The sequence below is a fragment of the Ostrea edulis genome, chromosome 3 (assembly GCF_947568905.1).
Source record: "Ostrea edulis chromosome 3, xbOstEdul1.1, whole genome shotgun sequence".
Taxonomy (NCBI): Eukaryota; Metazoa; Mollusca; class Bivalvia; order Ostreida; family Ostreidae; genus Ostrea; species Ostrea edulis.
In genome coordinates this window covers 93,493,212-93,515,732 of record NC_079166.1, presented here as the reverse complement: position 1 = coordinate 93,515,732, position 22,521 = coordinate 93,493,212, and the positions used below count along the sequence as shown (strand labels likewise).

The following is a 22,521-nucleotide window of genomic DNA, read 5'->3' as shown; positions in this document are numbered from 1 at the left end:
GAGTTGGTGGTACGGGGGTTCCGGCAGTGTCGTTTGGGGTCAGCATTTCGCAGACTGTGGTCGTTATGGCGATCTGGTTTGCTGTTTCCGTATTGTGTGTGGGAGTTATGAGATTGATCGCTATTCATTATCTTCACCTTTCATACGCAAGAGATTGCTTTGCCTATGATCAGTTTTTAAATCGAGGCAATCTATTGACAAACAACTTGATGATACAAGGGTTTCAACAGTCTTGTTTAAAGTAAACATTTTGCAAATTCTATGGTCGTTATAACGATCTAGTTTGCCAATGCAACCTACCATTGGGTCAAATGCTGTCTGACGTGTTTCATACCGACTGTTGGACTGTTCTTGGCACACTGATTTTGAATACGAATAACTCCGTTTATCTGATAAAGATATAGGGCTCACGGCGGGTGTGACAGGTCGACAGCGGATGTGTACTCCTAGGCACCTGATTCCACCTCTGGTATATGCAGGGGTCCATGTTTAACTCTCTAGTTTGTATTGCCTATAGGAGTTATCTTCACCTTTCATGTTTTGCTTTTAAAATCGTTCAGCTGTATAATAAAGGGGATATAGAACAAACATAAGGGAATACCGATATTCGCTCGTTGGTGAAAATTCGCTCATAAGCTGCCAATTTTTTAATAACCATATAATACGATATATTATATTATCATTGGATAATGGGACATGTAACTCTGTCTTGGTTCACGCTGATAGAGAACTATCCCCGGTATATTTCATCCTTACAACTCTGTGGAATGTAAGGGTTTTGCTATGACTTTGAGAAGGAGTTTCATATTAATATGAAACATGAAAAATGTTCATTTGTAGGCTTTCTCAAGATAAATCTTTAAGCAAAACTGCATGAATTAAGGAATACAAAATAGAGAGTTGGGAAAACACGGACCCCTTGATATACCAGAGTTGGAGTAAGTATCCCCTGTCGATAGGACAACGATAAGTCAATCATGGACGTTAACATACACATATCAAAATGTATATTTACTATCCAATGATTATGATAATTGCCTGTGACATCGAACTGGCTACAGATAGTGTCCTTCATTTGTCCCTCGCCGTTAAACAGTATAAACAGCAAACCAAACAAATTTCCAAAACTTCAGAAAACAGTAAATTTGGTCAGAATCTAGCTCTTCTTTCTCTACAACAATAGGAATATGCATTAACATTTTAAAAAGCTTACAGTATTCAAGCTCTATTTCATTATCACTTCAATGGCATTCATTGTGCAAACTATGAATCATTTATTCTTCTCAGTCATCAAAAGAACATACAATGCCATGTACCATTACTGAATGAAAACAATGCGACATATATTTCAAAAGAAAACCAACACCAACAGAATAAAATCATAATTCTGGCATTTTCAATATTCTTACGTATCGTTTACACGAGTTTGTATTCAGAAAAACAGTTTCATCAATAAATGATTATACTCAAAGACACTTTCTATTGACTCAAAAGATACAGATGATCCTATGTACCATGTGTTATACATTCCTTGCATATCTAAAACATCCCACAATGCACCCTCAGTTATAGCTTCCGGTGGGAAATTTGGAAAGTAATATGACCACGTCACTTGCTCGACTAATTCCGGATTGCCTTTGTTGAAATCTTTTAGATGTTGAAAAAGATTTCTTTGAATGTCAGAATTTACGTCTCTCTTCCAAGGATTAGCTTTCCCAAACTGATGATATACACTTGTTTCATACGTACTGCCATCTCTATCGGTGTTTTCCCGTCGCCCTTGCTGATAGTCAAGGCCAGTCACATTATTTTCGACTTGATGCAGATTGATATATACATAAACAGAGTATTGCTCACGTTGTAAATCATATAGAAACACTTCGCATGGGTAAAGAGCTCTTCTGCCAGGACTGATGGAATTAACAATCGACTTCAAGAAATATAAATTTCGCAAGTGTGTAAATATTGCTAATTCACGTGGATTGAAATCCATAATACCGAATAAGGAATTCATTGATGGAGAAAGAATAAGAAAATCAAAATTATCCACATGCAGTGAAGGGAAATGTTTTTCTTGGAACAATATTCGAATTCCGTTTTCTCTGTGAATGTGTTTTATATTCACATTGAATCTAATTTCGACGTTTATTCGTCTAGATATTTCACGACATAGATTTTGCCAGCCACCGCGGAGACGGTAAAGTCCCCTGTCAGGCCTTAGAAAGGACCGAACCACTGCTGGGGGTACAAATGTTAATGCATACAGCGCCGATGTCTCATTCAGGGAACCGTACGCATTCACTACAAAACCAATGAAAAATAACGGTCGTAGGTCTGTGAGGTTGTATCTTACGAGAAAATCATCAATGGTACCACGGACCTTAGGGAGAAAACAAGATACTGATCAAAGAACTGTGAGTATTGAAAGAAACCCGAGCCGTTAAAGAAAATATAAATAACACACATTACATATCTTTAGATCTAGTGTCGGGGCTTTGCTGAGGCTTAAAATCCCGCACTGTAAATACCCGAAAAACCGCAATATGCAAATATTCGAGTTTCCCAATAGTTGTTTTCCTTTGTGTTATTCTTAAGTACACCGAGATTGAAAGGTTGATTACCAACTGTCACACAAGCACCCAAACTGCAGGAAAACACTATTGTATTACGTGTCTCAGTGTCTGAGGATAAAATAGCCAGTGGGAAATTAGAAAATCACCAATTTTCTGTACGCATACAATATCACTTTAAATATGGCATATTTTAATTTTCTAAGAATGTTGTACGGGTGTATAGAGTGAAACTGTCCCCTGCTATCAGACAAACTTCGAATCAGCTATCAATTTGTTAAATCTGGTAACTGATCTCCATATTTCATCTATTCTTCGATATTTCAATCGTGATTTACAATTAAGGAGCAGAAAATATTATTGTCGATTCGAAGCACTTAACAACTTTAACCAATGCATTTAGATGAGCGTTGAAAAAGCCTGTAACTGTAGTATTACATCAATCGTTGCTAAAGTTCCCAACTCGACGAGAAAACAAATGAATCATCAATAGAAAACAACGAATATACACGTGGTTTAGCATACGTAATCAATGAGGTATTGATATTGATTTGAATATTTGCCAGGTTCGATTTGAAAAATGCTCACAAGATCACGATTTTTTAATTCCCAATTCAACTTGGCCAATATTAAAAAATATACGTTCAAAAACCCTATAATATACGAATTACGTAGAATAGCGAGTAATATTTTTAGAGATAAAGAAAAAGATGCCGAACAGTGATGAATCTTATGAACTTTAGATAGAATATATGAGAGTGTATTTCTATCCTATATAGAATATATGAGAGTACATTTTCAACCCATATAGAACATAGGAGAGTACATTTTTATCCTATATAGAATATATAAGATTGCATTTCTATCCTATATAGAATATATGATAGTACATTTCTATCCTATATAGAATATAAGAGAATCTTTACTTACCCTTCACAAAAAATCTCATAATATAATTTTATAAATGGCTACTTACCATATACAAATTATAAATCTATACTTAACCATATACAAAATCTCTCATAATGAAAGGTGAAGATAATGAATAGTGCTCGATCTCATAAATCCTATAAAGGTGAAGATAACGAACATTGATCGATCTCATAATTCCTATAAAGGTGAAGATAACGAACATTGATCGATCTCATAACTCGTATGAGCAATACAAAATAGGGAATTGTACAAACACAGAGCCCTGGAATCTGCAACACATACAACATACTGTATACCACCTTGTATTGGTGGGTGTGAAATTTTCGAGAGGTTCACAAGAATATGATCGTAACGAATATTTTTTGTTAACGACACAATGGATATTATTAATCAAAATTATCTAGGTCGCCAAAAGTAGTGGGCGTGTACCAGTTTACCACTAGTAAATAGCGAAAAAGTATATCGCCAATAAATGCTGGTTTACAGTATCTGAGAATATGTTACAGTCCCCCCTACCTTACACAGAACATTTGGTGATATGTGAAAGTCTATACTAACCTTCATACATGAGAATATTGCCTTACTACACTATACAGAATATGTGATGATGTCCTTACCCGGTATAGAGAATCTGAGAATATTGCCTTACTTACACTATACAGAACATGTGATGATGTCCTTACCTGGTATATAATATCTAGAGATATTGCCTTACTTACACTATACAGAATATGTGATGATGTCCTCACCCTGTATAAAATATCTGAGAATATTGCCTTACTTACACTATACAGAATATGTGATGATGTCCTTACCCGTTATAGAATATCTGGAGATATTGTCTTACTTACACTATACAAAATATGTGATGATGTCCTTACCCGCTATAGAATATCTGAGCATATTGCCTTACTTATACTACAGAATATGTGATGATGGCCTTACCCTGTATAGAATATCTGGAGATGGTCGAGGCATCAGTTCTCCATCATAGGTGCCAAAGAAACATTTATGTAAAGCAATATATCGCTCAGATGCCTCTAATAACTTCGGTAGCGACACTGAGAAAGCTTCAAAGGCGGAATTAAACTCTACAAAACACAAAACTGCAGTTGTAATGAAGGAATACACAAATGTCACATAGAAACCGTTTTTAAAAATGTCATATCAACGATCATAATATATGAAAATGGTATGCAACTCAGCCAGCCAGCGACATTTTGGGGAAAAAAATACGTCTCTCTGAGAAATCCAATTGAAAAAACAACACTATTAATACACTCACTAACCGAAAAGAACGGTCGCTCTAAATCTACTGATGAATCATAGATTAAATGCACCGCTATTTGGTGCGCAATATTTACTTCACGCCGTTCAATTTCATCGTTTTAATCGCGCCGCTTTTCATTTCGTGCTACAACGAACGGAAGTTGTGATGCTGGGATATTTCTGTTGCAGCCAACTATTTTTAGAAATAGAACACCCGAGACGAGATCACCCGATTACCATTAGCTGGCTGAGTTGCAGACTTTGTTCATATATTATGATCGCTGATACATGTATCTATGCCATGTTTAACAACGGTTCCCATGAGACATTTGTGTATTTCATTGAAATAGATACACTCACACTCTGAAGTTATATAGTTTATCAAAGATATCCTGAAATACCCAAGGAATTGAACTTTCAAAAATACAAGAAGGGAACCGGAAGTTCGTCCATAACCACCTGTGCTTCCGTCTGTAAGGAGGTGGGGTTACATAAATTTTAGGTAGATATGTGATCCGTTTCAAAGCGCTTGTGAGTTCAAGCAAATGTCATTTGTAGAGTTCCAGAGACCACGATCCCTGTCCGATACATTCGTTGTAGAATGGAAACTGTTCAAAATAGTTATATAAGTTGATAGAAACACGAATGAATCGTAAAGATATGTATGTAATCCTGAATTGTATCCTACCTCTTAAAGTTCGACCGAGTATTCCACGTACGAGAGAGAGAGAGAGAGAGAGAGAGAGAGAGAGAGAGAGAGAGAGAGAGAGAGAGAGGGTTCAACCACTTTATGACGTAACAGAAACGATGTAATAGCAATATATTTTGATTGATTTTATTTTGTTTATCGGGAAGTTGCACTCATATGAAGACGTTACCAATAACGGTGAAGGGTTGCACATTTAAGTTTATGCTCGACGCTTACGAACATTGAAGATTCTTTAGCGTGCCACACCTACTGAGACATGGAACATTCGTTTTTAATGTCATCTCCCGTGAAATTCACATCTAATGCCGAGCGTTTGGCGATGGAATTCTCACTACCTGTTTTAACGACATAGGTCTGTTGCGGCCGGGATTCGAACATCGACCTTCTGCATGCGGGGTGAAGGCTCCACCTTGAGACCACCGCGACAGTTGGTGTTGATAGAAAGTTTCAAGATATATTATGTTTGTGAGTCCGATATATCTTAATCAAGATATAGGGCGGATGTGACCAGTCGACAGGGGATACTTACTCCTCCCGATCCCACCTTTGACTCATTAATCTGTATGTTAGTCCCCAAATTCTCAAGATTAATCGGTATATGTCCGGCAATTCTTAACATTAACCCTTATGTAAGTATAATATTTTTTTTTACCTTAACCCATATCAATCATATTGCTTATAGGAGTTATGGGATTGATCATTATTCGTTATCTTCACCATTCATATAACTAAATTTGACCTATACAATAGAAGTTGGCTATAACACTGTCTTTAAATATGCAAGGTGAAGATGACGAAGATTGATCAATCTCATAACTCTTATAAGCAATAGAAAATAGAGAGTTGGGAAAACACGGACCCCTGGATATACCAGAGGTGGGATCAAGTGCCTAGGAGAAGTACACTTTCCCTGTCGACTGGTCACATCCGCTGTGAGCCCTATAGCGGGTAACGGGAGTAATCCGTACTCAAAATCATTGTTCTAAGAATGACATAACAATGTTGAAAGACTACTGTTTCAGGATTTAAGGAAAGAAGCTAATATTGACTTTTATTGTAAGATATAATGTAACGTGGTGCAGTTTATTTTATTCTGCACTGTTTCTTCAGGCGATTTTCTACTTCATAGACAGTGCTACAATGTGCAATTTGAACAAAGTAGTGCCATGTTTGGGTTGTCAAGGGGGCGCATCCCCATAGTAAGTTATATTTTACAATATAAACTAATTTTGTCAGTGTGGTCAGCCAATCATATTGCGTGTTACAACTAAAATTGAATTATAGATCTATGACTGAAGTCAGTTCAAAACACGGTATCATTGAAGTAATATTTAATTGAGGAATGAATGAGTAGGTCGCGTGGAAGTAAATTGATTGTACTTAATTTTCCTTTTATCATTTGAGAAGACCAAACATTTCATTTCCCCAATGTCTAGAGATATCTTTAAAACAAATCAACACTCAAATCACCACTGTCCATCGTATCTATTTGCACATTATTTGCTTGCTGTGTTTATTGTTCATTATTCGCCTACCGTGTCTATTGTTCATTATTCGCCTACCGTGTCTATTGTTCATTATTCGCCTACCTTATCTATTGTTCATTATTCGCCTACCTTATCTATTGTCCATTATTCGCATATCATGTCTATTGTTCATTATTCGCCTATCGTGTCTATTGCTCCAAATGGAACTTGGAGGATTAGGTATGATGTCGAATCCTGCGTTGAATTTTTCCACTAGAGCTACTGTCTTATCATAGGTGACTGCTAAGTTGATTGTTCCGAGGTCATGCCACACGTTCCTGTAGAGTCTCGATGTTGTTTTCCCGCCTACCTCATGTCGACTTTCAAAGATTACAATGTTATGGAAACCACGCCTCTGTTAGAAGAAAAAAACCATAATGTTACTCATAACATGCAAACTATCATCGAAATTATAATAAATAAATTCCTTTTCACAAGCTTTTAAGCTTGTACTAATTGTCGATTGCAGTACATTTGTTATTTATTTAGAGGTAAAAGCATGTCGCCATTCAATACCCTAATTAATACATAATAATCGACCAAAATAGATCAGTTAAAATCTACAAAGACAGCAATATGAAAATAATCTACGATTATACCAACATGAAACGTGAAGATGAAGAACAGTGATCTATCTCATAACTCCTATAAGGAATACAAAAGAAATGATTGGGTAAACACGGACCCCTGGACACACCAGAAGTGGGATCAGGTGTCTAGGAGGAGTAATCATCCCACGTCATTTTTCCTTCAGTGTATTACGTAAAAATTTGCACCAGATTATATGAAATGTCTTCATATTTTGAAGATGCCAATGTATAAATCTGCTTTATTTAAGCAAGTGTTAATGACATATGTCACCATACCTTGAGCTCGTACGCCATGTGTAGTCCTGCGGGGCCAGCTCCAACAATAGCGATGCGATCATGTACAGAGCGTGGACCTTTTATCCTGGGATGTCCTTGCATAAATTTCTAAAAGAGATTAAGACTATGATAAATATTTGTTCCCTATTCTAGCATCTAGACAAATGACCTTTTGAAACTTTTAAGAGCCTAAATAACACCATACACGGGCTTTACAATAAATAACACCATACACGGGCTTTACAATAAATAACACCATACACGGGCTTTACAATAAATAACACCATACACGGGCTTTACAATGTCCTCGTGAAATGATCGTTACAGTTCAAACTTAAGCTTGTAGATAAGTAAAGAAACCACGAGTTTTATCCACACTGTAGATAAGTAAAGAAACCACGAGTTTTATCCACACTGTAGATAAGTAAAGAAACCACGAGTTTTATCCACACTGTAGATAAGTAAAGAAACCACGAGTTTTATCCACACTGTAGATAAGTAAAGAAACCACGAGTTTTATCCACACTGTAGATAAGTAAAGAAACCACGAGTTTTATCCACACTGTAGATAAGTAAAGAAACCACGAGTTTTATCCACACTGTAGATAAGTAAAGAAACCACGAGTTTTATCCACACTGTAGATAAGTAAAGTAACCACGAGTTTTATCCACACTGTAGATAAGTAAAGTAACCACGAGTTTTATCCACACTGTAGATAAGTAAAGAAACCACGAGTTTTATCCACACTGTAGATAAGTAAAGTAACCACGAGTTTTATCCACACTGTAGATAAGTAAAGAAACCACGAGTTTTATCCACACTGTAGATAAGTAAAGAAACCACGAGTTTTATCCACACTGTAGATAAGTAAAGAAACCACGAGTTTTATCCACACTGTAGATAAGTAAAGAAACCACGAGTTTTATCCACACTGTAGATAAGTAAAGAAACCACGAGTTTTATCCACACTGTAGATAAGTAAAGAAACCACGAGTTTTATCCACACTGTAGATAAGTAAAGAAACCACGAGTTTTATCCACACTGTAGATAAGTAAAGAAACCACGAGTTTTATCCACACTGTAGATAAGTAAAGAAACCACGAGTTTTATCCACACTGTAGATAAGTAAAGAAACCACGAGTTTTATCCACACTGTAGATAAGTAAAGAAACCACGAGTTTTATCCACACTGTAGATAAGTAAAGAAACCACGAGTTTTATCCACACTGTAGATAAGTAAAGAAACCACGAGTTTTATCCACACTGTAGATAAGTAAAGAAACCACGAGTTTTATCCACACTGTAGATAAGTAAAGAAACCACGAGTTTTATCCACACTGTAGATAAGTAAAGTAACCACGAGTTTTATCCACACTGTAGATAAGTAAAGTAACCACGAGTTTTATCCACACTGTAGATAAGTAAAGAAACCACGAGTTTTATCCACACTGTAGATAAGTAAAGTAACCACGAGTTTTATCCACACTGTAGATAAGTAAAGAAACCACGAGTTTTATCCACACTGTAGATAAGTAAAGAAACCACGAGTTTTATCCACACTGTAGATAAGTAAAGTAACCACGAGTTTTATCCACACTGTAGATAAGTAAAGTAACCACGAGTTTTATCCACACTGTAGATAAGTAAAGAAACCACGAGTTTTATCCACACTGTAGATAAGTAAAGTAACCACGAGTTTTATCCACACTGTAGATAAGTAAAGAAACCACGAGTTTTATCCACACTGTAGATAAGTAAAGAAACCACGAGTTTTATCCACACTGTAGATAAGTAAAGAAACCACGAGTTTTATCCACACTGTAGATAAGTAAAGAAACCACGAGTTTTATCCACACTGTAGATAAGTAAAGAAACCACGAGTTTTATCCACACTGTAGATAAGTAAAGAAACCACGAGTTTTATCCACACTGTAGATAAGTAAAGAAACCACGAGTTTTATCCACACTGTAGATAAGTAAAGAAACCACGAGTTTTATCCACACTGTAGATAAGTAAAGAAACCACGAGTTTTATCCACACTGTAGATAAGTAAAGAAACCACGAGTTTTATCCACACTGTAGATAAGTAAAGAAACCACGAGTTTTATCCACACTGTAGATAAGTAAAGAAACCACGAGTTTTATCCACACTGTAGATAAGTAAAGAAACCACGAGTTTTATCCACACTGTAGATAAGTAAAGAAACCACGAGTTTTATCCACACTGTAGATAAGTAAAGAAACCACGAGTTTTATCCACACTGTAGATAAGTAAAGAAACCACGAGTTTTATCCACACTGTAGATAAGTAAAGAAACCACGAGTTTTATCCACACTGTAGATAAGTAAAGAAACCACGAGTTTTATCCACACTGTAGATAAGTAAAGAAACCACGAGTTTTATCCACACTGTAGATAAGTAAAGAAACCACGAGTTTTATCCACACTGTAGATAAGTAAAGAAACCACGAGTTTTATCCACACTGTAGATAAGTAAAGAAACCACGAGTTTTATCCACACTGTAGATAAGTAAAGAAACCACGAGTTTTATCCACACTGTAGATAAGTAAAGAAACCACGAGTTTTATCCACACTGTAGATAAGTAAAGAAACCACGAGTTTTATCCACACTGTAGATAAGTAAAGAAACCACGAGTTTTATCCACACTGTAGATAAGTAAAGAAACCACGAGTTTTATCCACACTGTAGATAAGTAAAGAAACCACGAGTTTTATCCACACTGTAGATAAGTAAAGAAACCACGAGTTTTATCCACACTGTAGATAAGTAAAGAAACCACGAGTTTTATCCACACTGTAGATAAGTAAAGAAACCACGAGTTTTATCCACACTGGCAAGTATCGTGGCTAACGAACTTCTTAGACAAAAGCAGTGATTTCTAATATTTACAGTCACTCAAAACCAGTTAAGAATTTTTAAAAATTTGTATACAGATGAATTATTTGGTTTGTTCTCCGTAACTTCAAAAACAGTTCGTACATTCTGAGACATCACCCGCTGTAGTGCTACCAATGTAGACCTACTATGCTCGACGCAACAGCTTTGAGTACACATGCATACCTGATGCAGTATTGTTGCGATTGGTTTACAGCAGCAGCTATTTACAAGGGCAAACTTTAGTTAACTAATCTGATAGAACTTTGGTATCATGCATGGTTTTTGTGAAATGTAAACACACAATGAGCCCTTTATCGGCACTGGTCACGTCTACATGAGTGAAAATTCTGAAACAGAATGTTAAACAATATACATCTAACCAACTTAACCCTCCTGTTCCGCTCGTCCCACAAATGCATTATTGGGGACAAATCTGGACTGTATGGTGGTCAATCAAGAACTGAGACTTTTTTAGCCAGAAAGTCACGAAAATTCATAGAAACACGAGGCCTCGCGTTGTCATTCTGCAACGTACGGTTACGTTGATAGATAAGTGGAAGGACGTGTGGTCTCAAAACCTGATTCCGATATGTTACCGCTGTAGCATTGCCACAAGGACAAGAGGTATTTTCACGCTTTGAGATATCCCTGTCCATACCATAACAGACCCTTCATCGAATATGTCGCTTTCCGTCAGCAAACGTTAGAATATCGCTCACCACGAGGTCGATAAACACAATTAGGTGGATGTGCAAGCAGCCACTGCAATCGACATTGACATCGACTTTGCGTAAGTGGTGCATCTACATAGGGACGTCGTGGCCTTAAAAAACGCCCGCATCTGATTCCTACTTATTCTTGGACATGAGTGCTGACAAATTGGCATGCCACCTCCGTCGCCGTCTGAAATGTCACGGACGGGCGAGAGAGGGATGCCTCTATCTTGACGTCGCGACGTAACGCGCGGGCGTCCGCTCCTGAGACGGTCACCCAAACTCACTGTGGCTCTAAGATGCCAAACTACACAGACTATTGCTGGGCTACATGACTATTCGAATGCTCCTACATTATCGATTTCACTCAACCGCGGCATTTTGCTCAACAATCACTTCGCCCCGCATGCAGAAGGTCGGGGTTCGAATATCGACCGCGACAGACCTAAGTCGTTAAAACAGGCGGTGACAGTTCCATCGTCAAACGCTCGGCATCAGGTGTGAATGCCATAGGTCCTCGGATATGACCTTAAAAATGGATGTCCCGTGTCACAGTAGGTGTGTCACGCTAAAGAACCCTGACTGCGCAATAGCCGTAAGCACCAAGCATAGGCCAATTTGAAGCCCTTCATCGGTATTGTTGACGTCTCCATGAGTGAAAAATTCTCGAGAGGGACGTTGAACAAGGTACAATCAATCGAAAAGAAATGTTGTGTAGATGATATGTATTGTTCCAATGTTCGATTTGTAATGGTTTACCAGCACATATGGTTTCTTGAAAAATCTTATGAAAGCATACTGCGTTGAGTGGGGTCACGTTCGGCTGTATTTTAACTAAAGAACATTGCCATAGTACACGGGGGTAGCTGTGTGCCAAATCTAATTAAATTTTCTCCACGTGCAGTCTAAAAGTTATATTACAAAACCGAACTTGCAGTTATTTTTTCCGTTAATATATATTTCCTCTCGACAGTGACTGTTGGAATATACATGAAGTGAAAATGTATGATATTACGCCATATTTGAAGTGATATTACATGTGTAAAAATGTATACAATAATTTTAGGATGCATGTCAAATGTAGCTGAGTGCTTAATAAAAATATTGATTTACAACATGTAAGTGTCACCATGATTCCTAGAATATAGATGAGTGCAAATACGAAACTAAGACACGTGGTCAGTTGCTGAAGAAATTCCGGTGAAAACATGCATGGTCCAGCAAAAGGTCTCTAGCTGAGATGGAAGGTGGGTGGCCCCATATGAAAGGTAGATTTTTGATAAGGGTATGTAACCGAGCAGGAAGGCAGATGTTGGTTTAATTAATTTATTCAATAGAAAATTAAGGCATTGACCTACAATAACAGATTAATAATACCGAGCGAAGCTCGGACGGGCTGAAGGCCCGTCCGCGAAGCAAGGCTCTAAAGGTAACACGTATGTAAAAGAAAAAAGTCAAAATCAGCAAAAGAAAAAGAGATAATCCCTATATACATGTACGTTCACTGAAATTTTCGTGATCCGTACGGGCGTCGCCATTTATTTTTTTCATTACCTGCTTCAACAGTTATCTGTGTTTTATTTTGAATGCCAATAATAGAAGACTCTGACGTGCAATTCCTAATTTAAACACCCAGTTTGTTCAAAGTGAATAGTATAATTATCATTGTAACAGGTTTTAGCAAATAATTACATATAAAACCGTAATATGACTAAATAGATGAACGAGTTCATGAGTTTCTTTAAATAAGAATATACGATAAAATTACGGTTACATTTTTACCATTTTGAATTTATTGGTTAATTTTATTTAGTTTTATAATGGCCTTTTTCACTGCATACGGAATGTATTATTGTTGTTTATAATTGTTTGATTTGAAAAAGAGAAAAAGGTTGAGGCTAAATGTGACGTCACAATACACAGTTTACGTCGCCTTGTGTTTTATTTCCCGCGTTCAATGAATAGGCGGATCCTGTAAAACTGTTGTCCCCATATAAACCCCTTTAATATTGAGATGCTACTGGGTTTTTAGCGCAAGGAAAATTTCATTAAAAATATATATTTTTAAATGAATCATAACCTACCATACTTAACGGAATTATGATTACCACTTGGGACACTCCAATGACCATTACATGCTGCACTCGGTCCAACGGTCACACCGTATACATATTATTACAAATCAAGAAAGAAATACATAATTGAAATATGACAATTGTAAATTGTACCCACAGTAAACGTTTTAGAAACATAATACTATACTTTATAAAAATGTGTACATGTGTTCTGTAAATAATTTAGATTAAGATCTTACAGACGTATATAATGATTACGACTTTGAAAGCAAAATTACAATAAAGTAACTAACTTGCAATCAAAATAATTACGTATATCAGTTCTTTATATGGGAATGAAACATATACTTAAATAGAAATAACACACCATAAGATGCGGAAGATATCAGCTGGTTGTAATTCTTCAAAACGTATTACTGCTCTAACTACATAGGTAAGCGCGGTAGATTTATACATATACTGAAAGACTATTATTGGATAAAGAATTATGAAATGACCAATGAAATCAAAGAACCAATGAGATAACAGAATAAAACTTTACTCAGCCAACTCAATCCAGATGCGCAATTGAACTTACGGTAAATTGAATTTTAAAATTGTATTTAGCAAAACGATCAATGAAAAATATCAAAACGAATAAATACATATAGAAATTCATATTTATACTATCACAAGTAGATAGGGTTCTTGATTGTGCACAGTGTCTAAATCCCCATGTTTGGTACTGTGATGGTGTTGGGGTGGTGCGGATTAGCCCAAATGAGAGAAAATCAAAGCAAAAAAGGGGAACCTGCTCAGAGCATGTTTTGTGCACTAGCACCAGCATTTATAGATTACATGTACACTGTAATTTAGGGTAATAATTTATTAACTACAACAATATGAAATACAAGTATTGACATAAAAGGGAAAAATAATTTTTCATTAATCTGACATGATCTGACTTTGATGTATACCCCTACCCACATGTTTCAGAATCAAAGAAACTCTTCCCTGCCTCCCCAATTTTTAAAAAGAATGAGAAAACGAACAGTAAATGCATTCTCGTCTCTTTGGTTTTTTTTTAAAAAACTTTATTACATTAAATGTGACTGACATTTGCAATCTTTTGAGTCAGTTTTAATATATGATTATATTTATTGACAGATAGGTTTATTTATATGCATGCTCATATACGATTGTTAAAACTAGTACAGCACCCCTGTCGCAATTTATAGAATGGTTGTATAAACAATTAAACATTAAGGTCAAAATTCTCTTCCATATTCAATTTCTATAAAACCATGTCCAGTGAACAGAACACGAGTTTTATTATTGTAGGTACATGCAACAACTTCCGCGCTTAGAAAAACTCGCTACCTTGAAAATTGCTTTCACGCACGTCTTGTAGTGAAATTTAATGAAAAATCATATCAACAATGTACAAGTGCGAAAAAAAGTACTTTGCACTATATTTGCATTAACTTCTAGTACACATGCATACATTCATTTATTTCATATATATAATTATAGAATGCTTCTATAATATTTCTTTAGAAGATAGTTCGGAAAGAAGGAACACTTTAAAAAAAGCTATACTTGTTACCCGTATGTTATTGGTTAATTTGAAAGACTTCTTTAATACTGTATAAAATTGCAAAATGTATTTTTAGAAAAAGTAGAAAGGGGTGAACCAACCTTACGAACTTCGTAAAACCAGTGTTCTGACGTAAGGCGTGTCCAAAATATTTAGTGTTGACACAACATATACTATGTAAAGTTTTTCATCTATAAAGAAACTTTCGGGGGAATTTGTATTCTAATTAACAAAACATGTTTACTGGTGCTGAAATTTAGAATTTAGCTTAGATGAAAGGTGAAGATAACGAACAGTCATCAATCCCATACCTCCTATAAGCAATACAAAATAGAGAGTTGGGAAAACACGGATCCCTGGGCATTCCAGAGGTGGGATTAGGCGACTAGGAGGAGTAAGCATCATCTGTCGACCGGTCACATTCGCTGTAAGCCCAAGATATGCAAAAAAAAAAAAACACCCCAAAACAGCAAGAAAATTATCATAAATTTCACAGCCCTTGGGGCTAGCGATACTTTCAACTAGTACTCAGGTGACTGATAAGACCTGTGGACTAGTGATACTTATAACTAATACTCAGGTGACTGATAAGGCATATGGGACTAGTGATACTTTTAACTAATACTCAGGTGACTGATAAAGCCTGTGGACTAGTGATACTTATAACTAATACTCAGGTGACTGATAAAGCCTGTGTACTAGTGATACTTTTAACTAATACTCAGGAGACAGATAAGACCTGTGGACTAGTGATACTTTTAACTAATACTCAGGTGACTGATAAAGCCTGTGGACTAGTGATACTTTTAACTAATACTCAGGTGACTGATAAGGCCTGTGGACTAGTGTTACTTTTAACTACTATTCAGGTGACTGATAAAGCCTGTGGACTACAGTGATACTTTTAACTAATACTCAGGAGACAGATAAGGCCTGTGGACTAGTGATACTTTTAACTAATACTCAGGTGACTGATAAGGCCTGTGGGACTAGTGTTACTTTTAACTACTATTCAGGTGACTGATAAGACCTGTGGACTAGTGATACTTTTAACTAATACTCAGGAGACAGATAAGGCCTGTGGACTAGTGATACTTATAATTAATACTCAGGTGACTGATAAGGCGTGTGGGACTAGTGATACTTTTAACTACTATTCAGGTGACTGATAAGGCGTGTGGACTAGTGATACTTTAAACTAATACTCAGGAGACAGATAAGGCCTGTGGACTAGTGATACTTTAACTAATACTCAGGTGACTGATAAAGCCTGTGGACTAGTGATACTTATAACTAATACTCAGGTGACTGATAAGGCCTGTGGACTAGTGATACTTATAACTAATACTCAGGTGACTGATAAAGCCTGTGGACTAGTGATACTTTTAACTAATACTCAGGTGACTGATAAAGCCTGTGGACTAGTGATACTTTTAACTAATACTCAGGTGACTGATAAGGCCTGTGGACTAGTGATACTTTTAACTACTATTCAAGTGACTGATAAAGCCTGTGGGACTAGTGATACTTTTAACTAATACTCAGGTGACTGATAAGGACTGTGGACTAGTGATACTTTTAACTACTATTCAGGTGACTGATAAGGACTGTGGACTAGTGATACTTTTAACTAATACTCAGGTAACCTATACGGTCTGTGGGCCTCTTGTTAAAATCGTTTTGAAACGATTTACCAACTCCTAGAAATGAATTATATTACTTTGTCGATAAGACTAAAATGGTCTTCGTGATAAATAGATTTATGTCTGATTCCAATATGCTACAGATGATATATATGATTGCAATATTTATGTCTCAGGTCTCTCATCAGAAATTTAACGCATGGGAAATGAAAAGAGGTAGATTCGCTTTTATTTAATGGACATGTATATCAATCACACTTGGATTTCTAAAACCTGCATTTATGATAAGTGTCATTTATTTATTTTTTCAAAAAAAAAATGTGTTTATTATAATGCACCTAAAACTTCCATATTGCATTCGTTTATTTTCATGTTTGAATGACATTTCATACATTCATATTTTTGAAAACTTCCAAGTGTTCTTATACAAATGATGGTATTAATGTTTTATATGTATTTAACATTGTAACATCCATTTCTATTTTTACACCAAATATGAGGGGCCTCCGTACCCGAGTGGTTAGAGCATCGCGCTCAAAATCACACGCCTCTCACGTCTGCTCGGAGCGGGTTCGAATCCCTCTCGCGCCGGTAAGTGAGAAAGTTTTCCAGTTTACTTTCGGAAGGTTGGTGGTCTCTTCCCAGGTACATTAAATCTGGGTTCTCTCTTTCACCAATAAAAACTGGGCGCCACCAGATAACTGAACAATTGTTAAATGTGGTGAAAAACAGCAAATTTTAAACAATACACCAAATATGTCATATAACAATACCTGTATGTTTCCTATGTAATACTTTAAATTAAGAATGCTTATAAAATCATAGCAACCAATCTGATGCTTTTCTTCAAAATTAGCTGGTCTTATCCGCTCGCGTTAGCTCAGTGGTAGAGCGTAACCGGGAGGTCGTGAATTTTAGTCCCATTCCTGTCATGTCAAAATAGGTAGTGATAGCTCCTTCACCAAACGCTCGGCATCTAGAAGTGAGAATATCGGGTCTTTCGGATATGAACTTAAAAACGGAGGTCCCGTGTCGTGGCAGGCGTTGGCACGATAAAGAACCCTTACTGCTATGGCTCTGAACACTAAGCATAGGTCTAAATTTGTGGTACTTCATCTCTAGCTGGTCACGTTACAATGTGAGTAAAACAAAACTCGATGGGACGCACAAATAAACATTCAATCAATCAATTTAATAAACAGACACTTAGCAAAATTTCGTGAACACTACAGATACTTAGTATTTACAAAACAAATGATGAACGATTTAGAAGTGTATTGGCGTTTGCCTTATATCGTGTGACCCAAATTATCAATCCAATCAGTCATGCCGAGTTTAGTGCATTCCCTTATCCATACAGGTCAGTAAATTGTCACCCACAGCGCAGAATAAAAAATCGATATGATGGTCATAAACATGTAACTACCTAGGTCACGTGTCAGCCCTGTATGTGCACGTCAACAATTATATATATCAGCCCTGTACGTGAACGTCAACAATTATATTATTTATTTCTTATTCATGCCACTGATGATGTCTACGGAGTTCACGGATACTTTAGATTTGAAACATTTTACTCTACAGCAAATTCCAAAGTACAGTTACGAATATTTTCAATCATTTTGTCCATTAACGTATTTTATATCATGACCGATTGTCTCTAACGGACTTAGATTTGGAGCAAATATCTACATCTGATATACAAATAAAATTCATTTATCGACACACTATCTTTCTTACTATCCCTGGCCTTTCTTACTATCCCTGGCCTTTCTTACTATCCCTGACCTTTCTTACTATCCCTAGCCTTTCTTACTATCTCTGGTCTTTCTTACTATCCCTGACCTTTCTTACTACCCCTGGTTTTCTTACTATCCCTGACCTTTCTTACTATCCCTGGCCTTTCTTACTATCCCTGGTCTTTCTTACTATCCCTGGCCTTTTTTACTATCCCTGACCTTTCTTACTATCCCTGACCTTTCTTACTATCCCTAGCCTTTCTTACTATCTCTGGTCTTTCTTACTATCCCTGACCTTTCTTACTATCTCTGGCCTTTCTTACTATCCCTGACCTTTCTTACTATCCCTGGCCTTTCTTACTATCCCTGGCCTTTCTTACTATCCCTGACCTTTCTTACTATCCCTGACCTTTCTTACTATCCCTAGCCTTTCTTACTATCTCTGGTCTTTCTTACTATACCTGACCGTTCTTACTATCCCTGGCCTTTCTTACTATCCCAGGTCTTTCTTACTATCCCTGACCTTTCTTACTATCCCTGGTCTTTCTTACTATCCCTGACCTTTCTTACTATCCCTGGTCTTTCTTACTATCCCTGGCCTTTCTTACTATCCCTGATCTTTCTTACTATCACTGGCCTTTCTTACTATCCCTGGCCTTTCTTACTATCCCTGACCTTTCTTACTATCCCTGGCCTTTCTTACTATCCCTGGTCTTTCTTACTATCCCTGACCTTTCTTACTATCCCTGACCTTTCTTACTATCCCTGACCTTTCTTACTATCCCTGACCTTTCTTACTATCCCTGGTCTTTCTTACTATCCCTGGTCTTTCTTACTATCCCTGGTCTTTCTTACTATCCCAAACCTTTCTTACTATCCCAAGCCTTTCTTAACATTATGTATCGTCTTCCTTCCCCAGCGAAGACGTCTTTACATGTGAATAGACTGATTTGAAACTATTTGTAATATTTGAAACTCCAACATTGGGATCAAATAATGCTTTTTAAACAATATAAAGTGAATGTCATTTGAAATTCACCTTTGTTTCTCATCATTTATAACTCATAGTACACATGGTTGTGATTAAGCAATATAACACACTGTATAAAAATACTCAAAGTGATATGATTCATGTAAAATGTTCGCTTACATCACTTACAATAGGTCCACGGATATAATGATAACTTACATCACTTGTGATTGGTCCGCGGATATAATGATAACTTACATCACTTGTGATTGGTCCGCGGATATAATGATAACTTACATCACTTGTGATTGGTCCGCGGATATAATGATAACTTACATCACTTGTGATTGGTCCGCGGACATAATGATAACTTACATCACTTGCTCACAACTATGTATGGACTGTAAATGTAGTACACAAAAAGTGTAAAAATGTACAGCCCTAACGTGACCTACATGTAATTCGGGCTCCATAGCGTATAATGTGTAAAGTCCCTCTCTATTCCTATAATAAACTGTATAATACGATTTCATCCTAGCTTAGAGATCCACAGCGTATAATGTGTAAAGGCCCTCTCTATTCCTATAATAAACTGTGTACTCTGTTTCCTAACCCTAGCCTAGAGATCCATAGCGTATAATGTGTAAAGTCCCTCTCTATTCCTATAATAAACTGTGTACTCTGTTTCCTAACCCTAGCCTAGAGATCCATAGCGTATAATGTGTAAAGTCCCTCTCTATTCCTATAATAAACTGTATAATACGATTTCATCCTAGCCTAGAGATCCATAGCGTATAATGTGTAAAGTCCCTCTCTATTCCTATAATAAACTGTATAATACGATTTCATCCTAGCCTAGAGATCCACAGCGTATAATGTGTAAAGTCCCTCTCTATTCCTATAATAAACTGTATAATACGATTTCATCCTAGCCTAGAGATCCAGAGCCGTAACTTCAGTTGAACCACTATACCAAGTTATATGCCTGTCATTCAAATCATTATCAAAATATTGAATGAAAAATATCTCACTACTATGTACTCTCTGTATAATACGATTTCACCCTAACCAGTTTGACCTTTGGGATAGTGACCTCAAAATCAATACGGGTTTTATACTTTGGCATAGTGACCTCAAAGTCAATACGGGTTTTATACTTTGGCATAGTGACCTCAAAATCAATACGGGTTTTATACTTATTAGAACAAGCGTTGTTCCAAGTTCCATGTCTGTTTAGCAAATGGTTATCAAGATATTGAGTGGACAATATTTTGTCATGTCCAGTTTGACCCTTGACCTTGTGATCTCTAAATCCATATAGGTCATCTACTCCTTATAGGTCATCTACTCCTTAGGTAAATCAGTGTGCCAAATACAATATCTGTCAAGCAAAGCATTCTCAAGGCATTGAGCACAAACTATTTTAGCATGTCCAGTCTGACCCTTGACTTAATTTAAATCTTGGGATCTGAAAATCACTAGGCGTCATCTACTCTCTAAGGGCAACCCTTGACCAAGTTTGGTAATTGTCAAATAAAAGATTCTATAGATATTGAGCGTGCAACACCTGTATAAAATACCCCATCCTTTCGAAGGGGGGGGGGGGCATAAATAAATAAATAATCAAATAAAAGAGAGTCGTTAACACCTAGCATTTATTTGATTTAGATCACCTCTGATTTCTGTTCTTTTATTACGCTGTATATAGTTCACCTAAAACAGAATGTTTAAAAATTGAAAACGGTAAGTTTTTCTATTACCTTGTTCACACAGGTTAAAGGTTCACTGTCCCTTAGATTCTCGTTCATAACATATCCAAAGCAAGATTTGATGATAAGCGAATGGAATAAAATGAAAATCATGATTGTCCACACACAAGTAGTAGGATAGCCGTTCACCAGTGTGGTCAAGAGATGTGTGTTTGGGGGCCAACAAATCGGGCATGTCAATCATTGGGCAATATAGCGCCGTTTACATTTTGTCGTGTGACCTAGGCCTAGTAATTAACATACACACAAGCATGTACATTTAGTTTTTGCCTTTCTTTGTAAATTGTAGTGGTAGCCAGTTCCTTATGAATGCGGAGCTGTTGTGAACAATGCACATGTGATTGGTGATAAATACTGAACGTCCATTCTAATGGCTGGGAGTTACCCGACAGAAATGACAGTAAATTGTAAATAAATGTAAGAAATAAATTTCATTTTTGAAATTACAGGAGAGTATGAACATCGTGAAGTATCCAGGCGTAAAGCGCCGAAGTTCCTACCTTCATGTCTACACACGTATCTGAAATATACCCGGCACGATTTTCATATACACCGGAGTCACAGAATTATTAATCACCATCTCCTTCCGACTTTCCACGGCTGGGCATTTTGAATAATACCCCTCTTCTGAAAAGGAGGGGGGGGTGGTGGTGGAAAAAATTGATGTATTTCCTAGAACTTACTCCGCTTCAATTTTAAAAGGGTATGTGTGTCTGGAACAAGAGGACAAAAGGGCCCAGCACGCCCACCTCATCTACACGGTATTTGTACATCAAAGAAGTGTTATATACAAGAGATACATTAAATGATTCGTAATGTTAATGTACCGTGATAACATTGACAGTTTGATGTCATTTTTAAATCCATCGTCAAAATTATAATTGTCACCCTCAGATAATCCCTTCTTATCATTTCAATATCTTTTTGACAGCCTAATTTTCTTTGAAAATTTAAGCTATGCGATATCATTGTAAAGAGTGTGCCATTTTTTAATCTCATTCCGATAGTGATTATAACGGTTTTAAAAATCATTTGCAGGATAAATTGTGTAAAATCATTGAAATGTCGGTGTATCGTCTGTAGATTAAATTGTGTAAAATCATTGAAATTTCGGTGTATCATTTGTAGATTAAATTGTGTAAAATCATTGAAATGTCGGTGTGTCAGATTAAATTGTGTAAAATCATTGAAATGTCGGTGTGTCAGATTAAATTGTGTAAAACCATTGAAATGTCGGTATTCTGCCATAGACAAGATGAA

The 22,521-nt window shown here is 36.6% G+C and overlaps 1 protein-coding gene across 1 annotated transcript; it reads right to left on the bottom strand.

The window, feature by feature from the left end:
• Window positions 1–1,394: 1,394 nt before the first annotated feature.
• LOC130053027 (uncharacterized) lies at window positions 1,395–21,276 on the bottom strand. Its single transcript, XM_056159448.1, has 5 exons — window positions 21,253–21,276; window positions 7,874–7,981; window positions 7,154–7,362; window positions 4,449–4,596; window positions 1,395–2,380 (listed from the first exon to the last, which is right to left on the bottom strand). Exons 2-5 carry the CDS (start codon window positions 7,973–7,975, stop codon window positions 1,433–1,435), a joined length of 1,407 nt encoding a protein of 468 aa, XP_056015423.1. The 5' UTR covers window positions 7,976–7,981; window positions 21,253–21,276; the 3' UTR covers window positions 1,395–1,432.
• Window positions 21,277–22,521: the final 1,245 nt, after the last annotated feature.

Excerpts from the sequence above, each read along its gene's own strand:
- LOC130053027 (XM_056159448.1), bottom strand. The coding sequence starts at position 7,975 with ATGCAAGGACATCCCAGGATAAAAGGTCCACGCTCTGTACATGATCGC. Across the intron at positions 4,597-7,153 it reads TCCATTTGGAGCAATAGACA|AGAGTTTAATTCCGCCTTTG; the intron begins CGATAGGCGAAT and ends TTTGTGTTTTGT. Across the intron at positions 2,381-4,448 it reads CTCCAGATATTCTATACAGG|GTCCGTGGTACCATTGATGA; the intron begins GTAAGGCCATCA and ends TTTCTCCCTAAG.